Raw genomic sequence first — 21,814 nt, 5'->3', positions numbered from 1 at the left:
ATAGTACAGACTGGGTCCGTACTAGGGTTAGAAAGAGGTGTCACTTCTTGACGCCCCTAACCCTAGTACGGACCCAGTCTGTACAAAATGGCGGTGCCCATTCCACACAGGGGCCGCCATTACAACGTCACAAACGCGCCGCCTCCAAATGAGGTGGCACGGACGTGACGTCGTTGCGCCACGCGAGGGCGCATAGAGGGCCCTTTCTGCGGCGCGAGAAGGAGTACCGAAACGGAGCTCCTTCTGCAGTTTGCATCGCTGGCGCAGCCTTTAGAGGACACCCCTTTCCAGGCCGCGGGGAAGCGACCTTTTGCCGCTTCCCCGCAGCCTGGAAAGTAGCGGATCGCGGCCTCAGAGGCTGCCATTCTGGCAGCTGAGGCCCCGATACAGCGGGGAAAGGGGCGGGAACAGGCCGCCCAAACGGGAGGTCTGTAACCCGCCTTAAAATAACAATTCCCTTCCTTCTCCCTGTACTATCTAAACTCTTTATGATTTTTTAAAAGAAGTATTTCTGTATTAAGGAGTACCCTCTGAGCTGATTAGAAGGGTTTGTATACAATATATAATTATAGATTATACATTACATACAATATGCATACATTAGTTGAGTCCAACTTTCTTCAAAATATTTTTATTTATCCAAGACTATAGAGTGTATTTCATTTTTTAAAAATACAAATATTAGGAAACACTTATTAAAATACCTTTTAGAAGAAAAACATTTCAGATGCAATAATGACGTATCTAGATCAAAGCATCCAGATCGTGTTTTCCTTTCAGGAACCTGAAAATGAGGAAAGGTGGGGAGAAGAATGGAGAGAAACACAGCTGGTTCAGATTGCATGACCTTAAACTGAATTTGAAAAATCTAATACAAACAAGTAGAACACTTTATAGAACCACAGGACCAAATCTAAAAGCAGGATGAAATGAACAGCTGAAAAAAACATTAGTGAGAAGAAGCTCACTAAATGGTATCAGGATTTTAAAGGCTGAGAATATAAAGGAGAGAAACTGTGAAAGGGGCAGAACTACAGAATAATGACTTACAGGACTTGAAAGTAGAGGCAATCCAGTTCGAGGATGGAAAGCTTTAGTAGATGTCCCATCCAAATGGTGAAAACTGTTTTTGTGCCATACACGCTTGAGTGATACTGTCCTCTGTACATACAAGACAGAAAATCGGTTATAATACCCATTTAAAGTTCACATCTGACTATTTTACATCACATCTGTGGAAATGACTCCTCATGAACAATAGATGGCTATAAAGTGGATTGCTCCTTCGTGTCATCCAGAGAATAACCCAACACATGTGTATGTCTATTTTTAATCACTACTGAGGTTGGTATTCCCTCCCTCCCTCCACAGCAACCAAAACCCCTCCTTCCCCAGACCTGCTGTAGAGCTGCTGAAGTCCTCCCATATCTTGTTTTGAAATTAGTTTACTTCAGAAGATTAAAGTACAGTTTATAAAGAAATTGATTTGCACTGGATCGAAGTAGTTAGTACTGTTCATGGTGACTCACTTTCTCCTTGTGTTATGGCACAAACAGGCACTGTTTGTTTGTGAAATCTAGCAACCATTATAGAACATGACTCCCAACATTGTCTAAATCAATGGTCACTATGAAGCCTTCCTTGAGGATTGTGACACCTCTGTTTTATAGCAGCATGAAGTTTAAAACTAATAGCTAATCCTTCAGAAGAAACCATAGTAGGCAATCAAAGCCCTGGTACACTCCTCTGTACGTGTATTAAGAAAGATGATAAATAATCTATCAAAACTAAGTTTTATATCCAAGGGCATATCATAAAAATAGCTTTGATCAAAACACTGTATAAGGTTTTCAGGTAATCCATAAAAACATTAAGCTGATGTCATGAAAGCATCTACTTTTCCTCTCATCTTTCCTGGTTCACATTTTACTTGCAGTAATGATCTATTGCTTGAGGTGCTGCCCTTTTGCCAACAAACAGAGGTCTAAAACACACTGCAGAAATAATCCAATTTGAGACCACTTAAACTGCTCTGGCTCAGTGCTAGGAAATCCTGGGAATTGTAGTTTACTGTGGCAACAGAGCTATCTGACAGAGAAAACTAAATATCTCACAAAACTACAGTTCCCAGTATTCCTTAGCACTGAGCCAGAGCAGCTGAAGCTGTTTCAAACTGGATTACTTCTGCAGTGTGCTTTAGACAAGCAAGTTATGGATAGGAGGCATCCTTCCAAATTACTTACACAGGGTAAAGTCATGGACATTATGCAAAGTCCTCTTGAGCATTTCTGGGATGGTGGAAGAGGCAGGATAGAAAGAGATTACACATTGGTGATCACATACACAAACAGGCATGCAAGTTAGAAGTGCCACTCACCAATAACTCTGCATTCTTCTTTTGTTCAAACAAAGCCACCAAGCAGTCTTCAACAGGCTTCTTCTGAGAACATTTTTGTACTTCATAATCTGTTGGGTCTTCATTCTCATCATTTGCACTTTTTACCTTGTCTTGCTTAGTTTTGCATTTGAAATTTTCAAGGCCTTTATGTAAATAGTTTTCAATACTAGCCAGTTGGGAGTTTTGTTCAGAAGCATTTGGTTGCTTAGAATCTTTACTTAAGCGCTTAAGCTCAGTTTTGTGCAAACTATCAGGTCCCTGCATTACAGTCACTTTTATATTTTCAAGTATGTTGGACTGATCGAACTGTGAACTGTTTAAACAGTCTGGGTTGCTATTTTCACTAGTGAGTGTTCTGTTCTTACATTTATCTGCACAAATATGTTCATCACTACTGTTGAAATGTAAATACTGCCTGGCAACACCTTTCTTTGCCACTTGGGGTTTATGGGAACAAGCAGAAAAGACAGATTCTGATTTATCAGCCAGTTCTGATTTGGTAGATACATTTTCTTCTTTATTACATGATTGGTTGAGGCAAATTAATGGACTTTTATTTCTATTGGTAGAAGATTGCTGAAATGCATTTTGGACTACTTCATTGGGCTCCTTTAGCAGCAGTTTTCTTCTTACTTGGGAGTTTGGAGATACCTTCAGTTCGTCATCAGATCTAAGTGAACCACAAGGGGTTGCTGGCATTTTACCTTTTCTCTTTTGGTTGTCTTCTGTTAAAGTCAACGTTGAAACCTCTGAAGTGGCTTCTTTGCATTTCTTCAAGAGGTTGTCCTCTTCATAGGGATGGTGCAAAGCCTTTGGATTAGCTGACTTCATTTCTTGAACATGAAACACAGGATGAGCAACATGTGATATTGGTGGATCACAGTGAATCAGATGTTGAGCAATCCTTGCTATAACTTCTTGCCGCTCTTGAAGTAAAGAGCTGATAATAGGATTTGTTTCCTCTACAGTTTGGCGGGAGCAATGGTTCAATGGAATATACGAATTGGATAATGGTGTTTCCGGTGTTATTTGGGCTTTCCTAATACTGCTGTTTTCAAATGAAGTATGTTCTGTGATAATAGTAGTAGAAACAGAAGGTGGTTCCCTTCTCTTCTTCAACAAATTTTCTTCTTCATGTGTACTGTGCAAAACCTTTGAGTTTACCAAGCCTGTGTCATTCATGCTGAATGGCCGCCCCATAACTGGTGATGTTGCTGGATCACAGTGAATCAGATGTTGGGCAATTCTTGCTATAACTTCATGCCTCTCCTGTAGTAAAGAACCTATTAAAGGAATAGATTCACCTAATGAATGGCGAGAAGAGTACCCATTACGGACATGGGAATCAGCTAAGCAGAAAGATTTTGGAGATCTCTCTGATGGTTCTTGCGTTAACTTCCTATTGTCAGCAGCAGCTGTAAAGCACTGAACTTTAGACTCTGATGCCCCAAAGTCAGACAAAAGTCCACTTGATGGATAAAGTTTCAGGTTTTTGACAGCTGTATTTAACTCAGGGCCTTTTTTCCCACTAAGCACACCTTCAGTCCACAACAGTTTGCTACAAGCACGCTGTGAGGTGGGAGCACTGCATTGCTCTGTCTTGATGGAATCACAGTGCTGGTGTCCATTATGTTCTTCTATTCTCTTTTCATAAAAGCCAAGGTTGGTGTGAATACTGCAAGTCAGGACTGGATAGTTAGATTGTCTAGGCAAAGACTGGACACTGACTTTCAAGGCCACATTGTGAGAAACATTAGGGACAGGGAAAAAATGTTCTGTTGGCGTCTGGGAAAACATCCATTGGAGATCCACATGTGCAGCACTCACTCTGGAAAAAAACCCCAAAATATATAGTGACTTTAATATAGAGCCTGTTCTTCAGATACACAATTTAGCACAACGGCTGTTCTTCTTCCTGAGGCCTAAAACATATATTTGCTTTTAAGATAGTCTGCTAAGAACAAATGAATTGCTATTTTTGCGTTGCACCTACCGGTAGAGAATATTACGAGGGACTGCTCCATGGGAGACACTCAGCCAAGCACTTAACTGAGAAAAGAACACAAAAGAACGGACAGCCAATAAGAGGGTCTTCTCTTCGATAAATCGATCACCGCTTCTAAAAAGATAGTAAAGGGAAACATGCATGTGTTGGTGAAAAACATTATATAAAAAAGACAAAGACAAAAACCTAGTAATTTATCTTGAGTGCAAATATGCAGAAAGATGAAAACATCATGTCTCCATCAAATAAAATAACAATTGTTGCAATTATTCCTTTTCTACTCTCATTAAAAACCTTTGTGAAACTTTCTAAATGACAGTATAATTCAATACTATTAAAATTGCACAAGGACACAAGGCTTATCAAATACAGCGTAAAAATGGAAAGACTACGTTTGCTTTCTATTTTGAAGTGTACCCACAAAATATCAGTATTTTAATCAAGAATATTATCAGCTTGTACAACTGGAGTGAGCTATTAGCACAATCAATAAATATACTAAAATTACAGAAAAGTAAGTTTCAACTTACAATTCATTATCTTCTCTACATAAAAAAGGAACAAGGAAACTAACAAAATGGAATTAAAGCATCAATCCACGATAAACCCAAAGAGACAGAAACATATACACTCCTTTCTCATATATGCACTTGCCTAAAGAAGCTAGACCAACTTTTATACATAAACTTACTGTCGCGGAACTGGCTCCAAAATCCATCTTTCTAGTAACAGTGCATCTTGCTTGATTGCTGGGTCATTTAAGTCACTCCCTTCTGTGGTGGGCCCTTCATCACTATAGCAACAGTCTGGAAGTAGCATCACTTCTATCATGATAGGAATATTATTCTTCCACAGCAACGTAACCTCAGACCTAGTGCGTCTAGCTTGACGACACTTGAACAAAGACAACAGAATATCAGATTTGAAATCTTATGCACAAGTCAAACAGAAAAATCCCAGCTGTAGATATTTAAGATGCAAATAAATTCTATGCATTTTGGTTATTCTATTTGTTAATGCACTTTTGTATGATTTCAGCCAGCTGCTAAAATTAAAATGTATATGGCCAACATTTCTGTTATAAGAAACTAAATAAACTAAATGCTGTAACTAAAATGCACGCTTATCATTGAGAGTCAAGTTGAAATGCTCCAGCCAAGATTTCTGCAAGTTTTGAATCTCCATATCACTTGACCCCTAGGCATTTCCACAGTGGTTAAAACAGACTTGTTATTCATTTTATTACAGTGCTTCAGGATAATGGGGATTCCTGCATATTCTCAGAGCACAAATACAGAAAGCCTTTGCAAGATCTAGAAATGTGGAAGTTTAATATCATACAGCATATTGTACTGGGAGAATCAGTTTAGACAAGAGAATAATCAGCAATTAAAATTAAGACTACTGCCTCTCATACCTGGGCAAGTTTGTCACTGCACTCATGCTTAGTTCTTATAGGTTGACTTGATTGTGCTGGAGGACAGTGGAGGCCTTCAGTTCTCCCTTTTACAGAATATTCTGGTGTTCTCCCTTCAGTAATCAGCAAGGCCAAGTTGACAAGGAATTCCTCAGCTTCATATTCAAAGTATTCATCTAGAGTATCTAACAGATATCAAAGCACCCAATAAGCGCACATATAGGAACAACAGTTAAACACACACACGTGCACACACACACACGATGGACATGATATTTATAATACATTACACCTACTCTGGCAAAACTCAAATCAGGTTCAGCATTTATTTTTAAAACTGCGCTATATGACTTAAATCTGTCAGGGACACTTTAGCTATAAATGACGGCACCAGCAGGGGTTGGATTAGATGACCCTTGGATTCCCCTCTAACTACAGTCCAGTGACTCTATTTATCACAATACTATAAGGCTATGCACTTTCTCTTTTTGCCCATCATAAAGTCAGAAATTATTTCCTACATACTCCTTTAGTGGCTTTAAGGGCCAAGGACATTTACAGCAGTAAATACCGTTATGATTTTCAGTGGTAAGGTCCCAGAATCCCCACTATTACTCATAGGGACAGGTTGCTTACCTGTAACTGTAGTTCTTCAAGTGGTCATCTGTGAATCCACACAAACGGGTTATTCTGAGCCTGCACAGCATTTTCGTATCCTACTGGAATCGTTAGGGAAGACTTTCTGGCGGTAGCTCCACCATATAGGGTGGAGGTCTTCCTGCCCTTTCTCAGTTCCAAAAAAGGTCCGCCGCAAGAGCAGACAAAGAAAAGAGAAGGACACGAGAGAGGGGAGGATGGGCGGGATTTGTGTGGATTCGCAGATGACCACTCGAAGAACTACAGCAACAGGTAAGCAACCTGTCCTTCTTCTTTGTGGTCTCTGCAAAGCACAGAAATGGGTTAGACTGGCAAGCTAAGTCCTCTGTGGAAGAGGGAATTTCCTGGAAATAAATTATCAAACCAGAAAAAGTGTGATTGTCAGTTATTTGACAGGTGCCAACTAACCTTAGTGCTTTTCAGAAAGGAGAACACCTCTGTCAAAGGCTGCTTCATGTCAGTGTCTGGTATCAAGTCTGTAGTGCTTGGTAAAGGTCAAAGGTTGTGACCATACCGCAGCCTTGCAAATGTCCTCCAAGGGAATTCCAGAGAGAAAGGCTGAATATGAAGCTACTGCCCTGGTGGAATGAGCTGGAATTCAAGCAGGTACAGTCTTCCCAAAAATCTCATAGGAGAGGAAGATTGTGGAAGTTACTGATTTGGAGAAATGTTGAGGTGTGACTGGAAGCCCCATTTTGGGGTTGGAATACCAGACGAAAAAGTCTGGGAGAACGACGAGAAGACACAGTCCTGTCGGAGTAGGCTAGCACCCGCCTGACATCAACAGAATGGAGCCAGCGCTCAGTGTCGGTGGTCGGGTTCGGGGCTAGCATTGGGAGAATGATGTCTTGACTAAGATGAAAGGTGGACACAACCTTTAGTAGAAAGGAAATGTCTGGACAGAGGACAACCTTGTCCTTAACAAATTTCATGTACAGGGAGTCCATACGGAGGGCACAGATTTCACTAGCCCAGCGTGCTGAGGTAATGGCTACCAAGAAGGCTATCTTCCAGGTGAGAAGTCTGAGGTCACAGGAAGCCAGAAGTTCAAAGGGTGAGGTAGTGAGTGATGCCAAGATGAGCTGGAGGACCCAAGCGCCGATTGGAATCACTGCCGGTGGTCTTAGGTTGGCTAGGCCCTTGAAAAATTTCTTCACGAGCGAGTTGGTGAAGAAAGATGAGCGGCCGGAAAATTGGAAGTGGGACAGACGGGCGCAAGATAGCATTTTAAGGACGAAATGGAGAGTCTGAATGCTGAGAGGTGGTGGGTTTTTGCCATTCCGAACGATGTTGAGAAAAAGTAGGGCGAGAAGTGGAGGAAGAGGACATACCGTATTTACAGGCTGTATTCTTCATTTTGTTTTCAAAGTCCAGCTTCTCATAAGTTTCCTTATGGAAGAGTCCCGTGGCGTCGAAAAGGAGCTCTTTGATAGCCTGTTTGGCTTGAGGTATTAGATCCGTAGACCTTAGCCAGGCGTGGCGTCGGAGGGCCAGGGCGCCCGAGAATTGACAGGAAGCGCAATCAGCCGAGTGTCGGGCCACCGAGATCTGGTGCGAGGCCAGTGCATGAGCTTCTGCATGGATGGCCATGGCCGTCCGTCTCTTGTCTTCAGGGAGGTCTTCATACAAAGGAAGAGCTTTCTCCCAAAGCTGTTGTTGGTAGGCATCCATACACGCTGAATAGTTCTGGACTTTGAGATCCAGGACTGCAGAGGCGTAGGATTTCCATGCCATGGTGTCAGGAGAGGGTGCTCAAAGAGACAAACCTCTTCCAAAGGTGTGATATGGTAGAGATTGTCAGGTTTCTTGGTGGAAGGTTGGGCCATGGACAAAGTGGGCCAAAAACTCTTTGCAATCCTGGACATCGATGGTAGGAATGCAATGGAGGTCGGAGTTGGGACCTTGTCCCGAACCCTCTCATCAATGGAATCAAGAGCTTGAGAGTCTGCATGGAGGACTTCAATGTTTAGGACCTTGCCCATCCGGATCATTTGTTCTGAAAAAGAAAAATGTCATCTGAAGGAGAGGGGGTCTCGAGAAACGCAAGGGCCTACGACTGTTGAGCCAGAGCATAATCAGAGATGGAGTGGTCCACGGATTCAGCAGAAGCTGACCTGGTCCTGGTGCGAGCCGAGAGGGTCTGAGTGGCTATCGGTACCGGGAACAAGGGGCACACTTGCAGGGAGACGGCAGAAGCCGATTGTATGGGTCGGACTGGTTCCACTCAGGAAGCTGAGGAGAGGCGAGAGTGAAGTGGGACTTCTCTCCCGAATGATAGGATGAGTTCTTGGACTTGTCCCAAGATTTGTGCTTTCTCTTCTCTGGTTTGGAGTCTGAGGACTTCTTCCTCTTTGGTGAGGATGGGTGGCCAGCTACATCCTGGCCCAAAGACCTCCGTTTGTCTGGGGTTGACCCAGAGACTTCCGAAGAGGGTTTGCCCTTGGCAGCAGTAGCCTTGGCAGGGACCCTTGGAGCAGACAAAGTGGTAGTGCCCTTGGCAGCAGTAGCCTTGGCAGGGACTCCTGAGGCCAGAGATGGGAGCTTGCCCTTGGCAGCTGTAGCCTTGGCAGAGGCTCTAGAGGTGGAGGTTGACTTCAAAATTTGTGCATAGAGCATGGATCTCAGGCACTTCTTCCTATTCTTCCTGGCCTGCGGAGTAAAGGCCATGCAGTGAGGACAGAAAGCAGGAACGTGATGCTCACCCAGGCAAAGGAGGCACAAGGAGTGTCTGTCGAGTGCCAGAATGTTTGTCCCACATTCAGTGCACTTTTTAAAAGAGTGTGCAGACATCTTTAGACCAAAGCCAAGGGACGACGAGAAAGAACTGTCAAGGAGTCCAAGTGTTACCGTCAATCAGAGTCCAAAACCAAGTCCAAATCACAATCCAAAGAGTAGTCAGAGTCAAACGAAGTCAGAGCAAACGATGGAAACGAAAGCGAAAGCTAAGGAAGGAGCAATTCTAAGCGAGGTTCCTAAGCTGCTCACAAGGCAGACAAAAGGAACTGAGAAAGGACGGGAAGACCTCATGCCTATATAGAGCGTGGGTGGAGCTACCGCCAAAAAGTCTTCCCTAGTGATTCCAGTAGGATCTGGAAATGCTGCACAGGTGCAGAATAACCCATTTGTGTGCTTCGCAGAGACCACGAAGAAGAAGTAATCTGTCTATGTAGTGAGGGTGAGTCTATCATTGGGTAGTGTGAACAAGCTGTTATTGGCTTCTTTCTCTGGTTTGTTGGCTTAAAGACAAGTGATAAAATAAACCAACCACAGAGCAAAGCCCTGCTCCCTCTGTAAGTAGAAATGATCAAAGCAGAGTATGCTGGCATAGTGCACGTTTATAACAAACTATGATCTCTGCAGATCTCTGACTTATTATGTTTTGAAACGCCATCCTACAAGTTTCAGAATCATAATATCAGGTTTTGCATTAAGTCGAGATGGCACCGATCGTTAAGGACTGGGAAACTGCAATGACTTAGAAAGTACAGAGCTTGTGCTCCTATCATACACAATAATTTAGAAAGTAGCTTTTAAGAATAAACACTTCCTGTGCCAAGCAAGGTTTGCAAGGAACACAATGGTTATTCTTTGTTATAGCACAAGCCCAGTCAAAACTAGTATAAGGAATTAAAATTCAGCAACTCTCAGCAGATAAAGCAGCAGCTGGCAGGGCTCTTCATAAATTACACTGAGATACTTGATTCTAGCTGATGCATAATGTAACCATTTCCCTTGTTTTAAGTTTCTATCATACAACCATCCCATTGTGTAATATTGCAGAAGGCCTTATTTGCATTCTGCCTCAGTGACACTGTTTTCAAACATTTTTAATATTGACAATATTTTTAAATATAAGTTTATGATTCGCAATGGTTTCATTACAGAAGTACACAGACCCACCCAAACCCTATTCTACTAGGAATACTAAGACTATATTTCTAAAGTGGTAGGAAAGGGGCAGGTATCATGACAAGTAAGATTCCAGTTTGTAATGCCAACAGAAGACCGAGAGCCAAAAAAATACAACTATACTAGTACTCAAATGCGGATATAGCATCACCATGGAGAGCTAAATAAATACTTTGTATTTGCTTTGCATGATTGTATCTCAAATTATTACTTCACACTGATACAATGGGCTGCATAGAGACATAATTAAAACAGGCCCACTTTAATCTTATATAATCTATGTCCTATTTGTTTAAAAGAGTCTACTCTAAGTTTGTATAACACTAGATCCAAACCGTTATGTGGACATTAATTTCTTACATGCCTACGTTTTTCCAATTTATGTATGTACTGTCTTTTCACTAAAGTACAGTATATAAAGTCGTACTGTACAGTGGCTTGGTATAATTTATTTATTGCATGCATTTATTTTACTTCTTTAATATGAATTAAACAAATTTATGTTCAAATAAAAAGCTCTTTATCTGTTTGTGGAAGGAGAGAAGGGCCAGGGCCAATTCAGTTTCTCATAGGAGAGAATTCTATAGCCACAAGAAGGCTCTCTCTTCTTTGCACCTTGTGGGGGTTGTAGGGTTGAGGGGAAAGAAAGCCAGTGTGGAGTAGCGGTTTAAGTATTGGACTAGAGCACTGGGAGACCAGGGGTTGAATCCTCGCTCAGCCACTGAGTAAGCTTGTGCAAGTCAAAAACCACCCCAAATAAATTTTGCCAAGAAAATCCCATGATTAGGGTCACCGTAAGGGAGAAATGAAAGAGCCAAGGAGGCATAGTGGTTTGAGTTGGATTACAACTCTGGAGAACAGGGTTCGAATCCCCACTTGGCCATGGAAATCAACTGGCCTCAGGCAAGTCACTCTCTCAGCCTCAGAGGCGGCCAAAGGCAAACCCTCTGTAAACTAATCTTCCCAAGAAAACTCAGCAAGTTTGGAAAGTTTCACCAACTATCACTCCGTGATAGTTTCATCTGAGGGTTGCCATAAATCAGAAACAACTTGAAGGGCACACAAGAGCAACCACCAAGTCAGGAATTATTTGAAGGCACACAACAACAACAACAACAACAACAACAACAACAACAACATGGAATGAGGGAAACTAAAGCAACTAAAAGTGAGCCTGGAAACTATTTAAAATGTTCATGTGTGTGTTGAGTGCCTTCAAGTCAATTCCAACTTAGAGCGACCCTATCATGGGGTTTTCTTGGCAAGGTTTGTTCAGAGGTTTGCCATTGCCATCCCCTGAGCTCAGAGCATAGGACTTGCTCAAGGGCACCCAGTGGATTTTTAAGGCTGAGCAGGAATCAAACCCTGTTCTCCAGAGTCATAGGACAGCATTCAAACTGCTATGCCACACTGTCTCTTGATGCAATACCCTTATTTCTAGATTTCTGGGGTTACAATCAATTTCAGGTTTACAACCATTATATAAACTTATAAGTACAATCATGAAGAACAAACTTAAGGTTTGCACACAGCAGAGGATAATGGTATAGTATGTTCTGTACTGTGTAGCAAGAACTCAAAGGTTCATATGTATATAACTCCAAGGCAAAAGTACTAACATTTTAAACCATTGTGTTGCAGAAGAGACAACCCTCATAGATCAATACTTAACTATAATGTGATTAAGTACTCCCAAAGCCATGTCGGATGCAGTGGGGTAGAGAAAGCCTTCTACAACTGTAACATGTGTAAGACAAATGATACAGAACATGCAACTCCACACAGCATAGGAAATCTCTAAAGCCCTTGCTATTTTAAAGTCATAGTTCAATCTAAGGCAAATACAGCTAAGTGGAAACCACTCAAGGTGGTCCTTGGGCTATTAAATCTGGCCTTCCATTGCCATGTGGTGGTTAACAGGATATAAAATGTCATATATTTAAAACACAATCCTATGTACATTTCCTTGAATTCCAGTCCCACTTGTATTCAATGGGGCTTAGCTTACTTTTTTGTGAGCATTTACAATTGTAGTAAAGTCCTGAGTAACCACTTTGGACACACTTCATCTTTCACAGAAGAAATAATTTTAAAAGAAAGGGTTTAAGGGAGCCACGAAGACTATTTCTGTATGAATTACATAACAGAAGGCTAACAGGGCAAGTATCCTGAGAAAAAGTTAAACAAGGGGAAAATCTGGAGCAGCCATTTAGGTTTGAGAAACATAGATAATTAAGTCATTTGAACAGTCATCCATTTGTGGAAGTACACCGAAAGACATAATTGAGGGCTGCGCTTTTGTTCAAGAGATGTTCTATAATTTAGTTCAACCTCGTGCTATTTGATGACATTTACCAAATTCTGAGTTGCAATCTTTGACCCATTTCATGAATATAAGAATAGCAGAATATTTCTCATGAAGCAAGTTTACATAATTCTCCGAAGTACAGATAGACAAAGTGACACAGCCAGGAGTAAAAATTAGGTTCACACAGATCTACTTATGGTTATGATCACATGCGTCTGTCTATGTACACACCCTGAAAGTACAATCCATTCACCATGAAAATGAGAGGGACAAATTGTGTAGCTAAGGGTTTTAGATGCTCATACAGAAGTGTTTATTAAAGCGCTCATATGAAACATGAGATGTACACCATGGAATAAGTTGCCCAGTATTGCATTATGTACGAATACGATGCACTCTGAGAGTCAGAATCATATAGTAGTTTGAATGGAACTAGAACCCTGGGAGACCAGGGCTGGAATCCCAGCTCAGTCATGGAAACCCAGTGGGTGACCTTGGGCAAGTCATGTTCTCTAAGCTTCAGAGGAAGGCAGTAGCAAACTCTTCAATAAATTTTGCCAAGAAAACCCCATTATGGATTTGTTTTAGGGTTTCCATAAGCTGGAATCACTTGAAGGCACACAATAATAACAATAAGTATGCACTCTGTACAAACACACAACTGAATCAAGGCATATGACCTAAACCTGAACCAGTTGTTCTGTGACACAGTGTAATGGGACAATGGTAAATGTATGCTAGCTTGCCATTGCATTGCAAAAATAATATCCTCTAAAATCTGGCAGGAAAGACAAAAAATGCCAGGCTTTATAATGATGAAGTATCTCTCACAGTCTCTGACAGATGTATAAGCTGTATATTTAAAAAAACTGTTTTAGTGCACTGCTTGATGCACAATAATTCAGTACTATAAAGATCAGGAAGTAATATCTGGCAAATGAAGTACAGTGCTCCTGCCATATCAGCAGATTCAACCACCCGCAGATTGACACGGCCCATATTATTCAATGGTGGCTCATGCACACAGATGCAATGATGTGAATATGTGCACATCACTGCCCAATGAATAATGTGTGTGGGGGGGGGGGGGGCAACTGTCCACATGTTTTCTCATCCACAGGAAACAGAACCCCTGCAAATGGAAAGGGTCCACAGTACAGATTTGTGTGATATGTTTGTTCAACAATTCCCGGTCAATTCCTCATTTGGACTATATCACCTGTGCCAGCCCTACTGATCCCAAGTGCCATCAGTCTTCATGTGATTTGAAGGTGCCTGATGTGTTGAATCAGCACACTAACCAAGAGGAAAGAAAAACAAATATAAGATTAAACATCTCGGGGGCAGAGAGCTGTCTCTCAAGGCACTTTCACATTACACATTTATACCATTATGACTGCACTTCAGCTGCTATGGCAACATCCTATGAAATCCTGGGGTTTGTAATTTGGAGAGCCACTAGAGCTCTCTGGCTGAGCATTTGAAATACCCCTCCCTAAGCTGCAAAGCATTAATTCCATAACATTTTGCCATGGAAGTTAAGGTGGAATTCCAGCACTATAACTGTGTAGCATGAAAAGCCCTCGGTTAAGTAATCACAGCTGGGTCTGGGAGTAGGAAAGTGAAAGACAACATTCAACTTTGCTTTCTGACTGGATTGGCCTCAAAGCTAGTCAGAGGCTTAAATTTAGTTATCTGACTGTTCATCACTTCCCACAAGTTACATGTTTATGTTAAGGCACAGGATCCTTGGCCTTACACTTTCCCCAACTATTTCAACAACATTCATCATAACACAGCAAGAAAAGAAATCAGATGAAGTAGAGCTTGGAAATTTTACAGCCATGGAGGGAGTGATATTCCAAAAAGTAATCTTTCCTGTCTCTGAGAAGCAGTATATATATACTGTATCTCTGCCTGTTTGGAGAACCCTTTGAAGGTACTGAACCTATAACCATAACAAAGGCAGCTGCTATATACAGCCATCTCTTTGTTCAGATAGCTTAGCCTTGTCTGTATGCACTAAATAGCAGCAGCTCTTCAACAATTCAGAAAGAAGTCTTTTCCAGCTTCACTTGGGAGACACCAGGAAATGAACCTATTTCCTGACACTGAATTATCTCCTTTACCCTAGCCTTAGAGTTTAATAATTAGATGTTCATTTCAGCAGTATCTCTTAGTAATAAGACAACAGCCATTATCTTCTATTCTCCAGAGAGAGAGAGCACCACACCTTTGCAGATCTAGAAGAATGACTGAAGAAATAGGAGAAAGAGAGGAATACAACTGGTACCTTCAGTCATTTCTGTTGCTGGGCAGAGATTTGTCCCTTTTCACTACAAACAGTCAAAGAGGAAGTAAGGACAAACCAGATTGTCACACTAAGGTTATGCATACCTCAGCAACAAAAGGCTGTGTGACTTTCACTGAACCATCTTAATAGGAAGCCTCTCTAGCCTTATGTCTGGCTCCATTTCAAATCCGGGAGTAACCTGTGGAGTGAAGTGCTTGGCTACTTTTCTTTCCTAAAGAACAAGAAATGTTTCCTTCATGTGCCAACAGCTTTAGACTACAGGTGTTCAGGGAGAAGCCAGTGATTCCCTTAGCAACTGTGTCTGTGCTTCCCATGCAGGGAACAGTAAGGTTATCCTGTGATGTATGGGAAGGGGCATAACTCTGGTAAAAGACGAAGAACTAACTCCTGGCATTTCTGAACAAGGCTAGGAAAGAATCCTGCCTGATGTTGTGGAAAACCCACTATTGGTCAAAGTGCCCAATATAAGAATATATGGTCAATGATTGGACTTGGCAGATGGATGTTTTCTTCTGCACAGTGTTGTTAACCCTGTAGTACCTGAGGAACATATCAAGCCTGAACCTACCCTGGAAGCCAAGTTGAAGAAACCAAGACTATCCTATGGGATCCTGGGACTTGAAAGTTTTGTGACTGTATTTCTGGGGAAGGTGGAAGGCAGCAGAAATAGGAAAACCACACACTAGATGGAAAGATTCAATTAGGGAGTCATGGGCCTGAATTTACAGGATCAGAGCAGTGAAGGACAGGGATCTTGGAGATGTCTCTTCCACAGGGTCACCACGAGTCAGAGCCAACTCTAGGGCAGTGAACAACAACAACAACACATAAGAAAAACATTCACTGCCCAGTTTTGCAATAGTACATTAATACTTAACATCCAATCCATGGAGCTTTCCTAAAGCCAAAGCAAAGAAAATAAAAGATATTACCAGACTTAGCAATAGCAATATTTATTACAGCATAAAGCCAGCACAAAAAATAAAATGGTTACAACGGTAACAGAATATTCATGTAAGTACATTATATTCTGGTACAACAAAAAATACAAATACACTGCCATACACCTAATTGCAAATTACCAGACTTAGAGAAACTAGTTTACTTTTAAGGGACTTTGGAGAAAAGTGACACAAACAGATTCAATTGAAAAAATAACAAACTTGTATTAAGAATTCAAGGAGGTGCTAAACCTTGACCATGCATTATTTTCTAATTGAACAGCCTTTTCATTCCTAAACACTACAACAAATGTGTAACAATAGCATTTGAGAAGACATGTATTATAAAAGATATTGAAATATATATTTATACTCATTAAAATTTGAAACAGAAACAGTCCTCACCACAGTCCAAAGCATTATTGAAATAACACTGTGCTTCAAGAGATGGTTTAAACTACTTTCACTGATACAGTCATCCAAGTAAAGTATTTTTCCCTATCTTCCCAACAGTAGGGCATTTGGTAAAAAGGTATTTGCTAGAATTCTGGCAAATCTGAGCAGGAGATCTTTAAACTAAATCCTGCAGCAGAAGACAACAGCTTTTTAGAAGACAAGAGGACACCAAGTAGTGAGGACAATAGGGTCCATGGCTTTAAAATATTCCCAAAACATACAAATTCATAAAAGCAAACATTGATTTTGCCATTTTATATAATGGGACTTTAGCATCCTCAGATTTTGGTACCCATGGAGAGGTCCTAGAACCAAACCACAAAGATACCAAGGACCCACTGTATATGAATCCAAGAATAGGCAGGAAACAGCTGAGGGAAGAAGATGTCCCTATACACATGAATTCAAATGAGAAATAAAAAGATACACTTGAACTCTTAACACAAGAAGGCAAATATGATTTAGAGGCATTATTCAAATCAGGTAAGATGAGACTCTTGACTGTCTTTTATTGGGAGATTTTTGAATGACCATTTCTCAGGGATGCTTCAGCTATGGATTTCTGCACTGACAAAAGGATTGGATTAGATGGCCCTTTGGGTTCTGTCCAACTCTATGTGTCTAGCTTAAAGAAAACATAACCAGGTTTTAGAACAAAACAGTGAGTGCTTTGATGGAGGAAAAGGAGGAAAGAGGAGTAGTACATTTCTTTTGCAACCAATAAACAAATTAACCTTTGCAAATTCACACAGCTTTTCAAAGTCTACCCATTAAGCATGTTAGAATTTTTCGTATGCGGTTATTAGTCACATCTATTTATCCTCCAACATTTCACAGATTAATATGGGGACAGGTGTGGCCAAGCAACATTAGAGTATGGACAAGATGGTGAATGTTATTCATGAGGAAGAACACGTAAGATAAGAGATGCTGCAGCAGTTTGCTTTTGCCTGAGGGGCAAGATTCCACCTTGTCTCTCCTCTCCCTCCTGCTGAATAATTGAGTGCAAACTACTTTGCAAGTTTAATTCAGTTTGCAACAACTGAGGTAAACTGAGAACAAAGGCAGAAAAAGTAGGAAACTAAAAGAGAGCAACTGGGACATTTTAAAAGCAACAGAAAAAGTGGGACAGCAGATGACTAATTGGGACTGTGCCTGCCAAATCCAGACAATTGGAGGTAGCTCCTAGACAAATTGCAAAATATCAAAATCACTGTAAATCTTCTCCAATACCCCTGACTTTTCTAGTATGTCTAGAATATGTCTAATGTTCTCTTTTATATGCCTCCCAGGGAGAAAGCTACACTGATCCTCTGATATATAATGGACTAGTATCTTTTTAAGTCTTTCTGCTAATATAGTAGCAACCAATTTATAATCAGAGTTCAGGAGAGAGACTGGCCTATAACTGTTGGGATTTGTTCATCTTTCCCCTTTCAAAATTAAGGCAACATCAGCTTCTCCCAATGTAACAGGAATTTCCTCTATACAAATATTATTTAATGTTTCTAAAAGAGATATTTTTATATCCTCTTTAAAAGTTTTATAGTATCCCGCTGGTATTCTGCCTGGGCCTGGGGTCTGGTCCTTTTTTGCTTTCTTTATTGCCTCTTGTAGTTCAGACATTTCTATTGGTTTGTCTAACTCACATATTTCATCTCTCCTTAATTTTGGAATCTGACTCTCTTTCAGGTAATTGTCTATATTTTTGTTTGCCTTTCTGTCAGTTTTTAAAATTTCCTTTAAATGGTTTTGAAAGATTTCTTTTACTTTTTTCTGCTCTTTGTAGATTTTGTTACCAATTTTGATTCTTGTGGTTAGTCTGTTATTTTTCTTTTCTTTTCTTAGCTGCCAAGAGAGCCATTTTCCAATTTTGTTTCCATTTTGGAAATGTCTGACTCTGGCTCTCTTCATTTGCCTTGCTATTTTCCCTATGTTCTCTATCGAACATTGTTTTTGTAAAATTTTAATTTCCTTAATTATTTTATCTTTATCTTTATTCTTCATTAATTCACTTTCTTTCTTGGCTATTTCCTCTGAAATCAGTTTCATCCTATCTTTCTTTTTTCTTTGCATCTGGCAGCATTTTTGTATAAAGAAGCCACGTAGGACTGCTTTACTTGCATCCCATACTATGCTAATTTCTGTTCCTTTATTGATGTTTTCTTTCAAGTAATTTTTTAATTATTTGTCAGGCTTCGTCCACTATTTTCTCATCTTTTAATAATTAATCTTGTAATTGCCAGATAAATTCTGTTTCTACAAATTTTCATGACATTTTTACAGGATTATGATCCGAATATGTTTTAGCAAGAATTTCAAACTTTTATTTTATTACATAGTGATTTAGAAAGCAAAAATATATCCAATCTTGCAAATGATTTGTGCCTATTTGAATAGAAAGTAAACTCTCTTCTATCTCCATTTTTATATCTTCAAGATTCCACTAAATTAAAATTTTTCAAATTCATTGGGGGGGGGAAGACTATCAGCCTGGGGGGTCTATGTATGACTGCATTAAAATCCCCACCTAAAGTGATAATAAATCTAGATGCCTTTTAGAATAAAAGTTATACAACAGTGATTTTAAATGCCCGGCTGTCCAATATATTTTGGACTCCTGGAAGTCTCAGGCACTATAGCCAATACTTGGGATTACTGGGAATTGAAATCCCAAAAATATAGAGGGCCAGTGTTTCAGAACCACTATTCTACAAGATGAATGCTGCCTATTACTGCACCAATTCAATACTGAGACCTGATGAGACCTTAGGCAAACATTTGTTTTATAATCAGGGAATCACACAAGGTTATTCTCAGAGCGTGAGACCAGCTATAACTAATGAAACTTGAGAAGATCTATTTTAAATTCTATAATTTTAGACTATCTGTAAATATACACATGTTCAAGACAGTATCATTTTGCACAGCTTAAGCTCGTGCCCCAGTTGACTGAGCGCTCAGAGTGACACAAAGATAATTTCAATAAAGCACACTCAGGATTTTTTTTTTCCCTAATGACTTGTCATTTTACTGATCTAGTTTTTAAACTTAATTTGGGTACTAAAATGTTGCCAGAATCATTTTATGTATTTGATTCTAAAAATAAGGTTTCCCTTTTTTGGTTTAAGTGAAAATTATAGACTCTCAGTTACCAAGAGAGCTATACATGTCTGAAACTGTAAGCATGGTGCTTGACTATCCCAGGAGGCCATAGGATTGGTTCCAGGTAAACATATCAAGGATGTGGGCACACTTTAAAGTTGCCTGTGAACCTATGGTGACCCCATGGATTTCATATAGTGTTCTTACCAAGGAATACTCAGATAATTTTGCCTGTTGTTTCCTCTGAAATATAGCATGTAACACTTGGTATTCATTGGCATTCTCCCATCCAAGTACTAACCAGAGCTTTCCAGATCAGACAGAATCTAGTGCATTTACTGGATAGTGTGCAGTAACTCTACACTAACAACAAACCAGGAGATCCACACCACTTAGTCAGTAGTCAACAACTCATACCTTTGAGGCTTCACTAAAAATTCAGTGGGCCCTTGGTATCCACTGAGGCTTGATTCAAGACCCACCACAGATACAAAACTCCGAGGATGCTCAAGTCTCATTAAATACAATGGCATTATTAGAGTGGTGTTCCTTATATCAAATGGTAAATTCAAGGTTTGCTTATTGGAATTTATATATTTTTAAAAAATATTTTCAAGTCATGGATAGTGGAAACTGTAGATAAGGAATTTGTGGATATGGAGGGCCGACTGTACTTGTGTGAGGGACAAAGGACAAATAATAAACTGGATTTTATAAAAGTGCAATGTGAGCAGGTACATAAAATAGGCAGAAATTAAGGACCATTTTCATGATATTTAATCCAACACAGTGTAATGATTTAACCATCAGACTTAAGACTCTGGATATTGGGGCTTGAGTCCTTGCTCAGCCATGGAAACCTGCTGGGTGACCTTGAGTAAGTCACATAACCCCCTCCCCGACTTTATGCCTTAGGGTTGGCATAAGTTGGAAATGACTTGAAGACACACAGCAACAGCAACAACAAAAGCAGGGGTGGGCAAAATGTGGCTCATGGGCTGCCCGTGGCTCTCAGAGCCATTTTGTGCCCCCTTATTCAGGGGTCCAAAATTATTTCTTTTTTGTTGATCTTTCAGAATACTCCCCCCCCCAAAAAAAATGCACTCTAGTAGGTGTGAAAGGCATTCTCACAATGTTTAGAGGCCTTCAGACACTCCAGGGATCAAAAAGATTTTTTCCAAAATATGCTGAAAACGGCCTCAGGTCTTTTAGAGACATTCAGGGGCAAAAAATATATATGCCCCCACTCCCGATCAGGTGCCACAATCCAAGGTCTTCTAGGGGCTAAAGCAGCCCCCTAGCCTTTCACAGTTGCTCATCCTGGTTGAAAGCCATGGAAGGTACAGGCTGCTTTGCAATAGTATATTTCACAGCTCTGACCTAGTTTCACCCTGTTATCCCACAGTGTTATTCCAGTTGCAAGCCTCTCCTGAGGAGCAGTTATTGTTTCATGTGTGTTTTGTAACAGCTTGTGCTGTATATTCTTAGAACATGTTTTATAAGGACTGGGATTCATAGCTCAAAATACATAGCTCCAGAGTAACGCCCTGAGTCTCCATCCCCCACCCTTGCAATAAAAACAGGTTTAACAGCTGCATGGCTTTTCTAATCAAGTGTTGCATTCTTCCAGCTCTGAATAGGAGAAAAGAGAGGAGACCCACCAGTCACAGTGCTGACAGCAGATCAAATACGTAAGTATTAACAAAGAGAGAAAGAACCCTGTTCCTAGGAATAGCTTGAGTACTCCATTTCTGAAGGATAAAGAAATATTGCTAGAAAATAACATGATTGTTCTCTTTTATTTATTTTGCTGACAATACTGAGGACTTTCTCCTTTACTTTTGGCCCCAGTTCGACATCACCCCATTCTTACACTTAAAATACTGGAACATGGCAATGTGTTCCACTGAGGAAGGGAAAACATTTGCCCTGTTTTGGGTCTGCTACTATTTCTCTTTACTCCATGCCCTACTTTCCCAAGGTTTAACATTAGGAAAAGCAACAAATGAGGGCAAAAATTATTTCTCAGACCTTAGTTTTCTGGAAGTCCCTTGAGCCAAACCCTTACAGACCTAATCACATTCCTCATCCTTTTCCATGTAACATAATATGTACCTGACTAGAGAAGATGTGCATATAATACACAGTCCTACTTTTAGTGAAAAGGGTAATCAGGATCTTTGTTGTTGTTGTTGTTGTTGTGTGCCTTCAAATCATTTCCAACTTATGATGACCCTAAGGTGAACCTATAATGGGGTTTTCTTGGCAAGATTTGTTTGCCACTGCCTTTTCCTGAGGCTGAGA

The 21,814-nt window shown here is 40.4% G+C and overlaps 1 protein-coding gene across 4 annotated transcripts in view; it reads right to left on the bottom strand.

The window, feature by feature from the left end:
- The window catches only part of LOC149307326 (atos homolog protein A-like), a 58,781-nt gene that overhangs the window by 10,175 nt on the left and 26,792 nt on the right, over positions 1 to 21,814 (bottom strand). For all 4 annotated transcript variants that reach the window (XM_089538948.1, XM_089538945.1, XM_089538946.1 and 1 more), the window contains 6 exons: positions 5,821 to 6,005; positions 5,095 to 5,297; positions 4,392 to 4,517; positions 2,378 to 4,226; positions 1,051 to 1,161; positions 705 to 784 (listed from right to left, as the gene is read on the bottom strand). In XM_089538948.1, the coding sequence (XP_089395074.1) occupies positions 705 to 784; positions 1,051 to 1,161; positions 2,378 to 4,226; positions 4,392 to 4,517; positions 5,095 to 5,297; positions 5,821 to 6,005 (2,554 nt within the window). The remainder of the gene's footprint in view (positions 1 to 704; positions 785 to 1,050; positions 1,162 to 2,377; positions 4,227 to 4,391; positions 4,518 to 5,094; positions 5,298 to 5,820; positions 6,006 to 21,814) is intronic.

Source organism: Sceloporus occidentalis, unplaced genomic scaffold (genome assembly GCF_023333645.1).
Source record: "Sceloporus occidentalis isolate IW3139 unplaced genomic scaffold, rSceOcc1.0.p SCAF_9, whole genome shotgun sequence".
Lineage (NCBI taxonomy): Eukaryota > Metazoa > Chordata > Lepidosauria > Squamata > Phrynosomatidae > Sceloporus > Sceloporus occidentalis.
Note: the sequence above shows the minus strand (reverse complement) of the source record. Positions and strands in the feature narration are given on the sequence as shown.